At 36.0% G+C, this 17,608-nt stretch overlaps 1 protein-coding gene across 6 annotated transcripts in view; it reads right to left on the bottom strand.

The window, feature by feature from the left end:
• Positions 1-771: 771 nt before the first annotated feature.
• AKAP11 (A-kinase anchoring protein 11) overlaps positions 772-17,608 on the bottom strand; it is a 43,749-nt gene continuing 26,912 nt past the window's right edge. For 2 of the 6 annotated variants that reach the window (XM_086881209.1, XM_086881212.1), the window contains exons 8-12: positions 16,529-16,684; positions 12,651-12,764; positions 11,888-11,934; positions 9,263-9,423; positions 772-5,125 (exon numbers count right to left, since the gene is read on the bottom strand). In XM_086881209.1, the coding sequence (XP_086737335.1) occupies positions 4,979-5,125; positions 9,263-9,423; positions 11,888-11,934; positions 12,651-12,764; positions 16,529-16,684 (625 nt within the window). In that variant the 3' untranslated portion in view covers positions 772-4,978. The remainder of the gene's footprint in view (positions 5,126-9,262; positions 9,424-11,887; positions 11,935-12,650; positions 12,765-16,528; positions 16,685-17,608) is intronic. The other 4 variants (XM_086881213.1, XM_086881214.1, XM_086881215.1 and 1 more) reach the window with 2 other exon arrangements.

Here is a 17,608-nt window from a genome sequence, read left to right as displayed (position 1 = left end):
CCTTTAAACAACCATTGCAAAAATAATAGAGTTACTCACACTTATTGGTTTTAAAGTAACTTCAGCAAAACCTTTCCTAATTCCAAACCAAATCCTTGAAATGAAACCCAGCTGAGAATAGTAGATTCACAACTTATACATCAAAAGACATTAGGACAACTATATGCAACAGCAGTACTTCTAAATCTTAGAAATGGTACCTGTGCACATCATCTCTGCTCAGCATTACTATTTCAGGGTACTTGACAATATGCTGTCTGGTGGATTTGTCAAGATTCCAAAACACTTGAGGACTGTGAAGTGAAATGTCCTGTTTGATACATTTTCATTAGCAGAGTATTCTTGGATTTGTCCAGAAAATTACAGCCAAGTTCTAAGCTAATATCCCAAATACTGGACAATATCCCAAAGTCCAACCTCAGTCCACATGGAAATATCAAGGCAACCTTATTAACCCAGCTTCCAGGCACGATGAAGCTGACTGGCTCTTACATCCCCCTCGTGCCGTGAGTAGAGTCCATGTGACACTTTAGTGCATGTCAGCGGAACTGCGGGTTCACCTTTCAACCCAAAGACAGTAAAGCAGGGTCCTCACCCCTTGCAGGACTCCAATTTAACTCTGTAAGAAGTATGCCATCTACTGATGCACTCTATACAATACCTTTCCTCAAGTGCCTTCACACAGCCACCGAACAAGACCGGTTTTAGCTGTGTTCACTGAAAGGAAAAATAATATTCCATGAATTTAAAAGAAACAACAGCACTCTCGAAGCCAGTGAAATGTGTTTTATTTTAAGCCACTGCTAAAACAAGGACAAATTTAGTGCAACCTGGAGTTCATAATCTGAAAACTGAATATAGTTAAATTACTAAAATGGCAAAACTTGTCACCATTATACAGTACAAGACCTTCATATTCATTGAGTACAGTTACATAGACATTTAGTTATTCAAACTGCTTTTGGTATACAACTGCATCACTAACTGGGCTGTGAATTACTGTAACACTGCACAAATAAGCAGCAGTTCCAGCAAATTATAATAAATTTTATTATTAAATACTGTTCAGACATTAGAACAAAGGCCCTCTAAAACTACAACACCAGCTATACAACAGGAATGTACAAAGATGGTACAAAATAAAGTGACTCCAGTGGCTGGGCTCTATACCTGCTTCTTCAGAGCTCAAGTACAGTAAATGCTTGACAGTAGTGGCTCTTGCTGAAAAGCCAAACTTCTTACAATAAAAATCATTCCTGAATCTTGTATTTTTCTTTGCAAATTGACTGTCTAGAACTACAGGGGTTTGCGCTGGTGTTTACTGCTCACTGTGTTCCCGTCTCCAACAATTTGCCTCTTCATAGAAAAGGTCCCAGACAGAGTTACATTAGAAAATGTAACATTTAAAATCTGATACCATTTTTGAGAGACCTAATTAGTCTCGGAATGTGGGTTTCTGGGTTTTGGGGTTTTGGCTGGCTTTTTTCTAAAAAGCTTACACAATCTTTTAAAACTCAAGAACAAAGATACTACAGAAATTGCATTCATGTACATCGTCTGAGCTGCCTTTTCACATCCTTGTTTTGAGACAGCAAATTCTCTTTAATTTTAGAATATGGGTTTGAGTTTTGTTTGGTTTTTATTTTAAGGCTTTATGCATACTTTATATTATTTATGCACCCCATTCTGAATGTTTACACTTGTTTTAAGTATGGCCACTTGCAACTTGCTTCATAGAGAGACTAGTTCTCAAAGTGCTTTTTCTACAGAATCTTCCAAAACATCACAACACTTCCATTTTTCAGAACACCAAATGTATTTATGAAGTGTTTGGTGATTTCTGAAACAGTAACATCCTGGGATATATTTTCCTCAACATAAAGATTAAATTACCAGGGTTTCCCATAAAGACAAAATGCAAGATGAAACAAACTTTACCTCATTATGTTTGTTTATAAAGCAGAGCTGTCTGCTTTAAAGAGACCAGAATGTGGCTCTTCATGTTTTTACAGTTTTCACCTACATTTCTGTACATGTGGTCAGGCGTTTTAAACAAACTCAGTAAAAGTGTAATTTAAGACTTGCACTAGCAGGGAACAGCTTTCCCACTAATATGGCAGACAGCACCGGTTAGATATAGTCAGAGTAAGATTTTCAAAGATTATTAAAATTATTCAATTGTAATAATTTTGCCAGGATAGCTTAATTCTTTTTAATTTCATAGAGAAGGAGAAAAGTCAAGTCATTCAGAATAAACTTAAAACAATTTGCGTAGAAAATTGGTTTGGTTTTTTTGCTGGTTTTCAGTAAAAATGAAGTATTTTATAGCATTTTTCTCATGAAAATTTGGAAACTATGCTATTTTTGTCAGAGGCTAATAAAACCATTTCTTCCTTAATGTAACACAACATATTTGACACAATCTGAAAACAGGATTCTATTTATAAAAACCATTTACAGTGCAACTGTTGTCCACTTAACTTTTTCTGAATAGTTGTAAGCTTTGTGAATGGTGCAATCTTCTGCCTTTCTCCAAAAAATAAATGAAAAGAAAAAAGCACTTCACCAACTTTATAAAACCCATCATTGTGAATAAATGAGTTAAAAAATGGCTGTTCTTGCAGTGCTTTTTGTTGGTTGTGTTGTAGGTTTTTTTAAATGTACGGTTTTGTACATTTGCAATACCTTCAATATCTTTCTCACTGTACAGAATCACTTTCCTATACTGTACTGTATCCTCATGCCCTGAAATTCCACTTGGTGAGCAAAATTTAGTCACGTGGCACTGCTTTCAGCATTTCATTTCCTTGACATTTCAGTTTTATGGGTAAATCTGTACAAGTATATTATTGCGGTGTTAAGGGGAAGGTGTTATAACCAGGGAATTATTTCAAATTTTTGTCTAAAAACAATGTTGAAAATCAACCTTAAAAAATAAAAAAAATGGAAAAAAGGAATATGGAGATTTGGCAGAGCAGGAAAAAATCCAGACAACCTTTATAAAATTATTAAAAAATATTTGCTACTAGAACTATCTTCCAAACATAGGAATTAAATAACTTCCCCTGACATGCTTTGGGCTCTGGAGAAAAAATCATGCCTGATGCCTGGATTGTATTACCTATAACAATACAAAAGACCTTGAAGTGGATTTTGGTCTTTTTGTCACATACATCAATTTTTCAATCAGTGAAATGATACATGAAGTGAGGAAATAAACTGAGCATAACGGAATTTTAATTTAATGGTAGAAGTTTGCACCAGGAGTTCACAGCGGTGAGATCTCATACAGATAACAATAAACATATCTGTGTGTATTCACATGTGTGAACACATGTATGTGCATATACAAAAACATTAAGAATCTTTGGCTCTGTGAGAAAGGTGAACTATGTGAGATCCAAGGCAGAAATCCAGATGACAAAAGAGGATTAAAACCAATCACGTCTCTGCAAAAAGGCCAGTGGAACGCTTTCTGAAACACAAATACACTGCAAGAACAGCGCTCTTGAGTTTACCAGTGTGACACTTCATAGCAATTCATGGGGTAGGGGAAATCAGAATTGTACACAGGCCATTAAAATTCAGGAATAGATTTGGAGACCATATCTCTCCTTGTTTGCAATCACAAAACTGTGCACCGTATCAACAGTATATTTTTCTGTGAAAAAACTTATTACGAATTTTTTTGTTCATCCAAACCTCATTTATGCTCTATGACTATTTGCCAAGTTTTAGGTGGCAACCTGGTAACCACCAGCACATGCCTATTTCTCTCAAAGGATATAATAAAAAAAAAAACAAATCCCACAAAATATTTTCAAACCACAGGATAACTGAAGGTCCAGATTTCCCTTCAAACAGAAAAGCAAATCAGCAGCATTGGTGAGAAACCTGACAAGACTGCTAAAAATATTCAATTAAAAAGTGCCTTTAAAAAAAATTCAGCGAAGGTAGTTAACAAAAATGAAAAATCAATTGCAAGAAATTTCCCCTTTATTAATTTTTATTAGCTTTTTTTGCTAAACACTTCTGCGCTCACAGAGTAACAAAATTTTTTCTTCATTCATAAAAAGAAAATTCATATGTGGCTGCTTTGAAATAAAGAATTAAAACTATTCAAAAAGATGGCCAAAATCCTCAGAAATTTCTATCTTCTACTTTTAACAGATCTGCAATGAGAGACTAATGTACAAATTTTTGGCACAGAACTAGTGTCATAGAAGTATCTGTATACAAAAAGCCTCAGTAAAAAATTTAGCAATTTAAATCTGATTGGCAAGCTTCAGGAAACCTTGCTGAAGAATTACATATGAAATTATGCTCAACTTCTCACTCTGCCCTTCAACCAGAAATTACCAGCTCTATGGGAATTCATGCATTTGCACCTCAGCAATTTCAGAGCAGACTCTCCAATCCTCTTATGAAGTTAAAACTGATAAAGCTAGACCAGATTAAGGGGTTGCTCAGGCAGGTCACAATTTTCTTCCTGGCAATGCAGCTCTTGGGCACATAACACCTGGCCAAGATGAATAATTTTTCCACTGTCTGCACCAAGGTATTCCAGAGCAGATTCTTGCTGAAATCAGTGCTCTTAGTCCTGCTGTGAATATAGCATACATAGGAGTGGGAGAAAAAGCTATCCTGGCACAAGGGGAATCCTGAATATTGTGTCCAAGACTGTCTTCTGTGGACTACGATCATAGACAAGGGTTGTTCATAAATATCTCAGTGGTATGAACACAGCAGTAAATACAAGTTATGCGTGGGTGGACAACACCAATTATGGACTGAATAAACATACCATGTGCACAGTATCACAAAGCACAGCACAGCTATTTTGACTTTCACCTCAAAGTCTTTTAATGCTGACTATTACTTAAACATTCACTAGTTGAATTTTACTTTACACGTCTGTGTTCCTTCTATCTCCTTTCAGAAGAGGAATGAAGCGAAGAGTGTTGCATCTTTGGATTTTTCAGACATTTTCCAGAAGCCAACCAACCAAAGATTTACTTGGAACTTGCTCTCCATCAGGTGCCGTCTCTATCATTTCACAGTATTTCAGCACTGCTTGCAGGAGATCTCCAACTTTCCAATCTCTTTCTCTCAGTCTTCTGGAAAGCTAAAGGGGACACAGGGGAACACAAAACAAAATATTTTGATTGGGACATCCTGATTAAGTTACAGAAGTTATTCCTGAAACATTAGGTCATAAGAGATCAGTTGTAATGAGTTAATCATTATTCCCACATCTATAAAAACAAAAAACTTCCGCAAGATTCAAGAACTTTTCTTCAGGGCAGTCTTCACAAAACTTTCTTCTGGAGTGAGCACCATTTTCAAATTATGTGGTGCCACAGGTATGAGGGCTGTGGTTCATCAAGATTGCAGAAAACAGGAAATTCTGAACACAAGATTAAGACATTTGCCACCCCTCCCACACCAATAATGCATGTATAAAAAGACAAAACTCTGTCTTAATAAAAGGATGTGGATTTTCCTTTCACAACATATAGTGTGGTCGGGGTGGCACAGACACTACCCTCAATGAAAACAGTGTCTTCAAAGTTGGGAAATTATAACATCTTGAGGAAGAGGAAAAGGTGATGATTAAGTTAAACTACCACTCAGGAGCAGAGATCAGTGTAGCTGAAAATATTTATTTTCTCACAGGATCCAAAGAAAAAAAAATCTTCCATTGCTGATGTGCCATGCTCAGCTGTATGTGTAAGAAAGCCTACCCTAAGGAAAGAATGAATTTGACAGCTTGCCCAGGAGTAACAAAGCTAAGAATTTTTAGTTTAAATAAATAAATAAACAAACACCCCCATAAACTATTCTCTGTAGCTTTCTGGACACCTGTCAATGCTGCATTTTGTGAACACACTTTAGACACCCTATTTTTTCTTTGGAGCTGTAAATTTTTACCCTCTTTTATAGCCCCTATTAAGACATTCCATATATTAAGTTTAAAAATGTCATCCACAGTATTCAGAGAAATACTTTCCACAGCCACAAAATTAAAAATTCACAGTTTCTACTATGAGACCTGTCAGATTGCAGTATAATGTCCTACTAAAAAAAAAAAGGAAGACGATCTTCCCCTGCTTCTTTACCTAGCTGATGTTCCAACTGCAACAAGGCAGATGGTAGGACTGACAAAAAGAACATGGGCATAAAAATATGTATCAAACAATTAACTTCTTGAGAAAACCATTAATTTGAACAAGCAAAAAAATCCTCTCTAATCCTGAGACTAATTTATTCTGAACACTGGAAATTTTTCTTAGTGGAAAAAGAAAGGCATCTTTTCTATATAAGAAGAGACTGAAATCTGTAGCTATTTCTGTGAATTTTAAAGCAGAGCACAGGAAGTAGGAGTTTTATAGCCTACAACATGCAATTTTGTAAATTATGTTTGTTGGTTTATAAAAGAATGGTCATTTTTCTTTCTTCTGTCAGAGGAAAGTGTGGCTAATGTCCAAATACCTACTTCGACAAATACAATATAAAGCTTCTGTGCAGAGAAGTTTTCCACCATGGCTTTAATTTAAGGTTTAATCTCACTATTTCTTTAGATGATCAATCTGTTTCTTACTGCCAAACAAGTGAAATATTACAGTTTACTCAAAATAGGAATCTTAAAACAACTAGGTACGGTCTGATTAAAAACTAAATACATATGATTTTTTTTAATCCAGGCACTTGCATACCCACATTGTCAGGCGTCTCACAGAAGTCAAGAACCATCTAATTTTCTTGTTATCCTCCTAACAAATGTATTTTGTTCCATACATAGGTATTTAGCTTCCTTCTGCCTTGCTGAGCATAACAAGTACCCCTAAGGAAGAGTTCACACCCAGCCGTGCCTGACACATGCCGGGAGTACTTCTGCCTTTCACGCAGCCACATCACATCGGCGGCTCGCTACCGTGCTGTGATCAGCTAACACGAGCCCTTCCTCCCTTCCACAACTCACCAACTGCTCGTACAGGAAGCAGCTGTTTCCGACGTGCTCTAACCCCGGGCCGGCTCCCCAGGAGGCCGAGCCGAGTCCCGAGGCTCCCCGAGAGAGGCCCGGCCCGCGGCTGCCGAGGGCCCGCGGCACCGGCCGCGCTTCCTGCTGGGCTGCAGCGCCCTCTGGAGGGGCTCGCTCAGCTTTACAGGACCCGGGAATGCGCTCCCGGTTTCACTGGCTCCGGGTCACAGATCGCTCCAGCTGGGAAGCGGGATGGAATAAAAAACAGCTAATCGTTCTCTGCCTCCGAGGAGGGAAACAAAATCTCAATTTATTTTAACTTAACCGTATCTGGAGAACTAAAAATAATCTATAAAAATAACTTAAACAATTAACTACTGCAGCATTTTCAGGACTGCATGACTACTGCCTGCCAGAAGATCTTACCTTAAGGTGTCAACCCAGTATCAATTTATGACTGAAGTGTCAAGTACAAAAATGTTATAAATTTTTAGGAGGGTACATATAACAGACACTGCTATTTTCCAGAGTGCTCTTCTCAGTACGTCCTCTCATTAAGGTAGCTGGAGTCATGCTCAGGAACACAGCCAGCTAATAATATCTTTCCTGTGAGTCCTGGAGTATTGTCTCAGATCAAATTCCACAACTTCGTAGTCTCTTAACTCAGCTGGGTGAAGAATGAGAGACTCAAGGAAAAATTTAAAATAGAGGCACCTGACATCTCTTTTCTGTCTTTCATGTTATACTCTTAGATACACATGTCTCAGATACACAGAAAATAAACTGTTATTAACACTTGTGGGTCCTATCACTATCCTACCCGAATATTTACAACAAGCATGAAACAGATGAACAGATCTTCAGAAGAAGGCAAAAAACTTTGTGAGGTCAGAATAACTGTTATCCCTAAACCAAACTCGTTCACATCCAAAAAAACCTGCAGAGAATACTCAGCCAACCATGAGAACAGAAAAAGTGATATATTTTCTCTTTTGTGTTAAGGCACTTATAAACCACAACAAAGAAGAAACATATGAATATAAGGACTAAAACCAAAAATTTCAAATAGCACAGATACGGAGAAAAGTATTCTCAAACTGCCTTCCAGTTTACGGAAGCACAAAGGCCACTCTGTCAGAGCCAATGTACAATAAAACATATTCTTGAAATAATTCTAAATCAAGCATACCAAGCTCCAGAAAAGGAGCATAGGGCATATATGTATATGTAAAAAAATCTTTCCAAACTTTCTGGGTTATTTCAAATATGAATGCGTAACTTCCTATTCTCAAAATCCAATGCACATTCCATACAGTTACATAGGCAGAAAAACATACCGAAATTATAATTTCATTTGTGTGCTAGGAAGGGAGGAGCCTCTCTTAGGAAAATGCAGACCAGGTACAATCCAGACTGGCCTCTAGGAGCCTTTCACATTCTTACCACAAGTCTCCAGTAACAAGCACCATCAGTGCACACATCCATCCAGCTCTGGGAATGTTTTGTCATACTGACCTTTACCTCCCAGTAACCCCCCTTTTCTCCTGAAATGATGATGTAAGCTTTGGAAAGCCCCAGCTAAAGAGTCAATATTAAATTTCAGAACTGAGAGCAAGCTTTTTCTTCCTTAATATACTGGCAAGTACATTAAGTCATTTTTGCCACAATCTCAATTGTCAAAATCCTATTAATGTCATCATGTTAACACTTTTTCACATTATCAGGTGACAAAATATAATTATCATTCCTATGGACCTCATCATTAGAGACAATGCCTATATATCTATTAAGTTTGCTTTTCAATAATGAGGTAATGTTGATTGGTTGTATGGTATCTTCTAACAAGAAAATGTACCTTTGCTATCAAAAAAAAAAAAAACCCAAAAATAAAAAAAAACTAACCCTAGGCAGAACTTGTTAAGTTAAAAAAAAATTTGCATGACCAAGTTCTCAGAAAGATTCAATTTACAGACAAATACTAAGTAAAAAACGCTTGAAAAAATATAATTTTCACCAAACAGAAATGATGTAATTGCATCCTTTTTGGAGTAAAACATTTGTCAGTGAAGAAGTGAAACAATCAGCATTGATGAATACTGGTTTATATATGGTATATACACAGGCTAAATATGCTGTTCCACTTTGACCTCTTGAGATTTAAATAATGACTTTTCTCAGCACTGAAGAGCAAATGAAGAAATAACAGCTTGTGTATCATAGCAAATGGAAGTCAAGGAAATCCTTCCCCTTTCCCAGCACCCATCAAACCAAAGTACTTACAAAGACGAATTCCCTTGCAGCAGTGTCACGAAAGTGAAGATCAGACACCTCTGTTTCAGAAGCTGCCAGCCACTGGAGTGCTGCTCTGAGCTGTGGGTCCACTGTATTTGGTTCCAGATCAATATTCATTATTGATAAAGTCTTTCGCATTTGCTCCAAACCTAACATTAAATATAAAATAATCAAATCTATAGCTTCAAATTGTTTAAAAAAATCTCAGTAGATATTTGTTTATAGGCTGTATTATCTCAAAAAAACTCAATTTTGTATACACAGATAATATGAAAGGAAAAAATTAGATTGGTCTCAAGTGTTTCAGCACTTTCCCATTAGGAAGTACTGTTTATTCCATTTACAACTGTGTGCAAACATAGCTAACTATTAAAAGATGCCTAAACTATAATGTATATTCCAAATGACAAAAAATTTAGCACAGACTTTCATAAAGTGAATAGCAATGGCTCTCACATGGTCCATCAGTTCCTTCCATTTCCAGCTGCTATTTTTTGCTATGCCTTCATCAAACTGATTTTAAAAGGTGTGTATTTCTGAATTCTTTCCTGCACTGATCAGACTGCCTCTTGAACTATTCCAAAATATACCGCTGGTTTTACTGAGGCATATCCAGGTTTGCAACATTTCTTTTACAGCATAAGTTCCAAAAATTTGTACAGCATTGGAAGAGTAGTTGTGCTACTGTAACACTTAGGAACTACAGTATTGTCAATTTCTGATCCCAAGCTGAGTTTCTGTATCCAGCTACCAGAGAGATCCTTTGTTACACTCCCAGAAACAACTAGGCACATATGTAGTGCTCTCCAAGTTGGAGTTACTTCTTCCAGACTACTGAACTTGACTCTAGAAACATGGAATATATTTGTAACAAAAACATATATTCATGTTGAGTTTGCCTCAATCTCAGTACTCTTCTAAGGTTATGAAAACTGAGGTATGTAAGGTATTCATTCCTAACTAGCCAAGTTGAGCAAGTTGAAACAGATTCCCCCAGAAGTAAGAGAAAATTAAGGAGCAAAACTGTCAAACAAAAGTGTGTTTTTAGTGGATAACAGATTATTTCTCTAGGAGCCCCAAAACTTAATTTCTTTATAGGAGAAAGAACAATTTTTAAAAAATTATGATAGTGGGTAGAGAGCATTGTGGTAACATTGCTGGGAAATTTTGGTACATTTTTTAGACTTATAAAATAGATGTACATTTGATAATAAGGCTTTGATTCAAATTCCTTGGTGAACAAAGCACAGTCAGCTTAGAAAAAGCCAGACATTTCCAGGTATGACATGAACAGAGCTTCCAAATGTACAAGACCAGGTACAAAGGTTTTCTACCTAGCACACTCTTTAAACAGTCCTACAATTACACAACAGAAAGAGCCTTTTCAAAACAATGGTGAGAAGGTGAGGAATTTACACTGGAAAAATTTCACTAGAAAATCCTTAATACAGTATAAAAAAGTTTGTTGCACTACAGACAGTAGGTGACACCTGAACTGTGTAAAGAAAAAATCCAATCACTATCCTGAGCAATCTGAGATGCCAGAACCTTTTAACACTGAGACCAAAAGAAAGCAAAGATATAGTGATAAAATAGATGAAAGCTACAGGGCAGAAAATATTTTAATTATAATTTTTCTGAGGAAAAAATACTCAATAATTTAGCTTTATTTTCTTACATCCTTACAGTCACATCTGATTTAATAAAATAAAGAGATGTTGGGCCCTTATATACATTTTCCAGGAGCTAAAAGAGAGAAAAAAAAAACCAAAGAAACCCTAAACCCACACATTTTTCTGCTAACATTAAGACTACTTGAAGATGTTACACAAGAATATCCTCTGTCAGGAAGCAGCACAAGTTTCTGCAAACAATTCATCTTCAAAATATACCCAACACAAAGAAGAGCTCTGTTACAACTTGTTCTAAGATCAGCTCATCTTAAAAATCATCTTCACACACTGCGTATTCAGGCTGTTTTCATTTTAGCTAACCTTTGGCACATCAATCAGACTGGAAACAGAGCACAGAGATCTTCTATAAACCACAAAGTTGTAACAAGATTCTGGATAGAGCCTATGTTATACTTCACTAAGAAGGAAGAGAGAACAGCAAATGCATCGAATCCAAGATTTTTAGTGTTATTACTCTTTCCCAAGGCTAATTGTGTCCAGTTGGAGTATCTTCCTTAGCATGTTGAATGCAGCCATGTGGATGCATTGCCATAGCTCCTTAACAAATAGGTTTTTTTTAAATGTTACACTCTGCATATAAATTCACACTTACAAGAAGCTGATCAAAGTTCCCTACTTTATGTTATTAAATTCATGTAAGCATCAGTAACTAGCACTTCCCAAAGGCTGCAAATTTCAGTGCCTTAAGAGGATTATGTAGGGCAGTAATCTAGGAATGCATTCTGACACTTGATTGACAAGTGTCAGAATGCATTCCTAGATTCATTCATCATATCATTCATAATATCATTCATTATGACGAGCAGGCATAATAGAGTTGTCACCTCGTTTTGCAGACTACAAAGGCAAAGAATTAACAAAAAAATTAATGTGCAGTGCACAGGACAAGAACAGTAGTATATGCAGGAACTGACATTACCTTCTACAGCATCCTTGGAGTCTTCATCTTTATCTTCTGTTCCATCACTGTTTTTTAATTAAGAAAACAAAAATATGAATACAATCCAATATATGCACTGAATACAGTAAATTCTAAGACTCTAATGAAGGTTAAACAACAGGAAGATCATAAAAGAATTAAGGAGTGATCATGAAAAGCAGCTTTGCTTCTCACACCATTTCATGTTGTAAACAGACATCATCAACTTCTCAAGATTTGCTCTTAGGAAAAAAAGGGAAAAGAGAGAATCAAAAGAAAGGTGTTAAAGGTGCTACTTATTGATTTTAATAGTTTTGCTTCATAAGTGAAAAGGTTGAGCCATGTTATGTCACAGATGTGAATAGCTATAGGTAAGCCATAAGTGGTCTATAAAAACCAATTACTAAACAATTCTGAAAGTTTACACAAGCTAAAGGGAAAAATAAACCCAGAAATCCTGTAGGAAGCAAGTTCTAGTCTGCATGAAAAACATGAATCTAAAGACTTGCAAAACTGCAGGCAAGAACATGCAAAAAAGGGACCTTTTGCAAGCAAAACATATTCATCAGTTTTAGCACAGAAAAATGTAATCATTCAGGGATGGATTAATTAATGAAAAAATCATATTGTGATTAAGCGAGAAGAATGTGAATAATGTATCAGCATAAAAAAAAAAAGTACTGTATTTTTATTTTCAAAAATTATGATTTCATGCATTAATTATGAGGAACCCATCTGATTTGTATTTCTCAACTCAACCAACCTGTCTGATGTTGGAAAGGATAAATTCTCCTCATACATATCCCCTTCTAAACCAAGACTGCTCCAGCTACTGCTGTTACCATTACTGCCAGGAGAAGAAGAGAAGACAGCTGAACTAGAAAAGAACAATAGCTCAAACTAGAACCTTCATTTTCCTTACAACTCTTTTGTCATGACATTTAATGCAAGAGCACTGAAACTTTTCTAGACAGGTTTGCTGGAACAAACATGACTCTCAGTGCTATCCAGAGCAGCAATGTGCACAATAATGCAAAGATAGCAGGTTTCAGTACACTGGTGAAAATATTAATTTGTACTCATTAATTTTTCAGATCAGTGTCAGCAGGAATTCTGTCCTCAGGTCTAAGCACATCACTTGTTATTTATAAAAGTTCAACAATTTCAAAATGATTACTCATAGGAAAATTGATTACATCTGTATTATTTGCTTAAGGAGCTGCTAATAGTGAATAAAATTATGTATTGTGAAGACAACTTCACTTACAAAATCCTTCCATCTCACTCCAAAACCCCAGTAACAATCTCCAACAGCCTGATGAGAAGGAATTCCTAAAGTAAATTTTTTTATTTTTATTTTTAAAATTGTTCTGCAAGTTGATCTTTTAAAAAATAGGTACATAAATCTACGAAAATACTGAAAAGATTACTTCACTCACAGTTCACAAAAATACTGCATTTATTCTATGACTACATTCAACCCAATGCAAAGAAAAAACTGAGCATGTTTTTACACTTGTTAATTTCCATCATTAAAAATAGCACGGTTTGTTAAGCTTGTCAATATGTACAAGATTGAGCAACTCATATGATTAAATCTCCATTCCCCACTTCATACCTCCCCCAGAGGATGTCTGGGAGCTGTCCAAGAACAGGACTTCCAAATACCCAGCATTCTTCCAGAAAGTAGACTGTCTACTAGAGATGGCATGAGAAGCCATACAGTAACTCCAGAGAACAACTGCTGCAAGAAGATGCTTTCTCCACCTAAGTCTCATGTGACTGTTGAAGCTCATTTCCACTCTTACCACACAAGGCAAATAGCAAAACAGTGGAAGAAAACATTTCAAGAGACACACACTGATGTCTTTCAAGTGTTTGCCAGCAACATTATCACCTATCAGTGTCCCTTGCTCTCCAAGCAGCATGCCTGCTTGGATCCCAATTTCAAAACAGTGAACAGCAGGTTAGGAAGTCTACAATATAAGCACACTCAAATAACATGATAAAAAGTTTAAGAAGTTGCAAGTGCCTTATTCAGTATATTGTTGCTACATGTCCAAAGAAAATTCAGAGTTCGCTTGTTAGGCAAACAAGAACAAATAAAATTAAAGAGCAGAAGCTTTTGAAGAAACCAACTCACAGAAAATACAAGCCTGGTCTAAAAAAACATTTCTTGAGCTACTGTGTGAGACTATCACACTCTACATGAAATATCAAATTTGGCTTAAAATCATTAAATTACAGGTATAAAAAAAAACTTAATAGAGCCTATTGGTATCAATACTTTGCACTGACAGCACCTCTTTCAATGGAAATTACAGATGTAGAACATAAATAGAAGGAAAAGCTGCCCTGGTTCTCACACTAAAGTATAAAGAATTTGTAATCTAACAGAGTAGCCTCTGCACACTACTGTTCTGATTAGGTGAGAGACTTAATGCACTTACAGAGGTCAATGTTGGTCTGAAATAATCATATACATTGAACCATATGATTACAGTGAGGTATGAGAAAGGGGTGAGCCCTTTTTCTAATTAACAGCCAAATTAGCAGTCTTTAAAATAAACTCCTGTAACCACAAGCAATAAACAGACAAAGGCATTATAATGTCTCTATAAGGGTTCATGCTGCTCTTCAACAGGAGCCAGAAGAAGAATAACAAACAAGAGGTTTCTGCTCTGAGTATAACCCAACCTGGACGCTAGATGAAAAGCCTATGTCTACCTACATATGCCTATTCTCATACCTACACATCAACTAGAGAGAAAGCTTAATAACCTTTTAATTCTAAATCTAAGTCACTAGATTTAGGCATGAAAAGAAGAAGACACAAGCACTTCCCTGCATAACTAACTTGCAAGGTCTCTAAATAACTTTAATCTTAATGGAGCTGCCCACAGGAAGCAGTGAATTAATTTCTTGTTTTGCTTTGCTTGTGCACGGCTTTTGCTTTACCTGCTAAACCATCTTTATCTCAACCTATGAGCGTTTTCACTCACTCCTCCAACTCTTGCCTGCATCCCACCTTGGCAGGAGTGAGTGACTGACTGGATGGGGCTCAGCTGTCAGCTGGGGTTAAACCACAACAGGGTACCATTACTGAATGTGGTCTTGTTACAGATCTCCCCCGGCTATCTTTTTTTACACAGGGCAACAACCCCAGATCCTTCCCTCCACCTGATAAACCTCAGCAACACAGATGAACACACATGCTGTTACCAATCCACAATTAGTTCTGTAAAACCAGCTGATCAATTTGCACATGCCTGTTTCCTCCATCAACAACCTGCTTTCCAAATTATGCCTCCACTTCTATGAGTAATATGTTAATTCAGGTCACTCCTCCTCTAATGAGCCACAGATTTTCTTCCAAGTTATATAAATTGCCTTCTTTTCATTTACATCTCTTTTGGGAATGATAAACAAATAACAAATACAGCACGGGCACTACTGGTCCAGATTTTTTTTATATACTTTTTCACATTATCAACTAATCTGTATTTTATTGTGTATTTGTAACTGCTAATATAGTAAATATTCTTCCTTATACTCAAATTTTCATCATCATTTTCACTTGTTCAAGAAATGTTTTACTAAAATAACTCTCAATGTATTCCTTTGCAAAATTATTAAGGTTTATGAGTGATAAATTATAGTAGTGGCTTGATTAAATTATTTAGTTAAGCAAAACATGAAAAATACTGCAGACATTTAACTGAGTAGTTTCACATTGGTACCAAATAGCCTATTTGGATATTACTTAAGCAAGCATATCTTCCATACTTTCTTAAATCTCAGCAATGCTCGAAGTACTAACTAAAGAAAAAAATCTCTCTCCCATTTCTGCTATTCTTCAACAGAAATGCTGAGCTTTTTAATATCAATCATAAAAAAACTAAGTTTATTCATTCCTCACACATTTCTTATATAGAAACTTGGGACACAACTCTGTATAATTCTCCCTGGAAACAGGCAGATACATTGCAAATTTTAGAATTGCCATTCTAATCTTTGTTAGTTATCAATCAGCCAGGGACACTGCAGCGACAAGCTCTGTAGAAAAAGTTATTACCTTGAACAGGTAAGTTCCAGTATTACACACCTGCAAGTACATGGTTAGCAGTATATAAATACTCCACCAATGTCAATTAGAGCAGTTTATAAATTCCAGTCCCAAAAAAGACAAAAATAGCTGTAAAAGCTCATCATGCAAATTAAGCTATTACTTATATTCAAAAATAAGTGAATTGATATAAATATTTTCTCAAGGATTAAGTTTTAATATTTTAGAGCACAACTGTATTCTCAAGCTGTATTTTACACAGTGTGGTTGTTTTTAAAATGCTTACATCTTTTGCTAATACTTAAATTTTATATGTACAGTTTTACTTGATGTGATTCCCTGGTATCAATGACAATGCACTCTCCATATATTTAACAGAGTATGAACATTCATGGCCAACAACATTTTGTAAGAAAACAAAATCATAATGTTAGAGCCATATTTAATAAAAAAGTCATTGTGTGTTGAAGACAAAAATAATCTCTTCTCCCCCAAACCCCAGGAGAAATATCACTTGATGACAAGTTATTTGATGTCAAGGTAACTGTTTAACTATACTAAATCTTTATAATTACCTGTCACTTAGGTGAAGAAAACTGCTGCTCTCATCAGGATGTTCATCTTCAAAACTTAGATTGGACCAACTCCCAGTGCTATCATCACCAATACTAAGACTCATCTGCTGGCTAACAACAGATTCAACAGAGTGAAATCCTTCTCTTCCAACAGAGCTAAACAAAAATTTAAGACAAAAACATCACTGCATTTCATGCTGATCTGTGTTTAGTTCATTCACAGCAATTTAACACCATTCCAAAGACATTAAATTTCATTGGAAAAGAAAAGGTGGGAGATCCCTTAATGTGTGCCCTATTCTTAACACAAGAAATAGTGCAACCAAATTAATCTGAAACATCAACAGGCTTAGTGACTGCTATTTGGAATCTTCCATCAGAAATCAAAGAGAGTGGTACAGAGAATTGTCTCATTTGGAATACTACTTGCTATGAAGCACAGAATGCACTGTAGCTCTCCAGACTGTGTATCAAGGTACACTTTTCAAGCAGAAGACTCACCATTTCTGAATTTGTTCACCCTAGGACTGCTTGGCTATTTTCCCTGGTCTGCCTTCAGTACAAGCAGCTAGGTCATCTACTACTGAGGGCAAGGTGATTAAGTATAAACTGGTGTCTAAAATATTAGGATTCTGTTTTTAAGAAAAGGATTCTGAAAAAAAAGGCTTGTTTTTCTCCTTCAGGAAAATGTAGCAAAGCATGACTTGTACAGAATTTTTCTCCTCAGGAAGCAAGTTTCATTTTTTTATCCAGAAACCAATCAAGCAACCGTACTCCATAGAGGTTAATCTTTAGAAGACACCTTAAACGTTTCATTTAAAGAAGTTTGAACTCCTTATTAAAAAAAAATCAAGCTAAACCCTAAAAAAGCAAAACAAAACAAATAGCCTTAAAAAACAAGAATATGCAGTTATGAAGTAACTTTCATGTGCACACTGTGATTATATATATATACACACATATATATATACACATATATATATATATATATCTGAAGTAGGAAGCTCAAGAAAAACAATCAGCCTACTCCCACATAGCAGGCACCCACAGTAACATTCACTGTTTAAAAAGCCAACTTTA

Source organism: Cyanistes caeruleus, chromosome 3 (genome assembly GCF_971803275.1).
Source record: "Cyanistes caeruleus chromosome 3, bCyaCae1.hap1.1, whole genome shotgun sequence".
Taxonomy (NCBI): domain Eukaryota; kingdom Metazoa; phylum Chordata; class Aves; order Passeriformes; family Paridae; genus Cyanistes; species Cyanistes caeruleus.
Note: the sequence above shows the minus strand (reverse complement) of the source record. Positions and strands in the feature narration are given on the sequence as shown.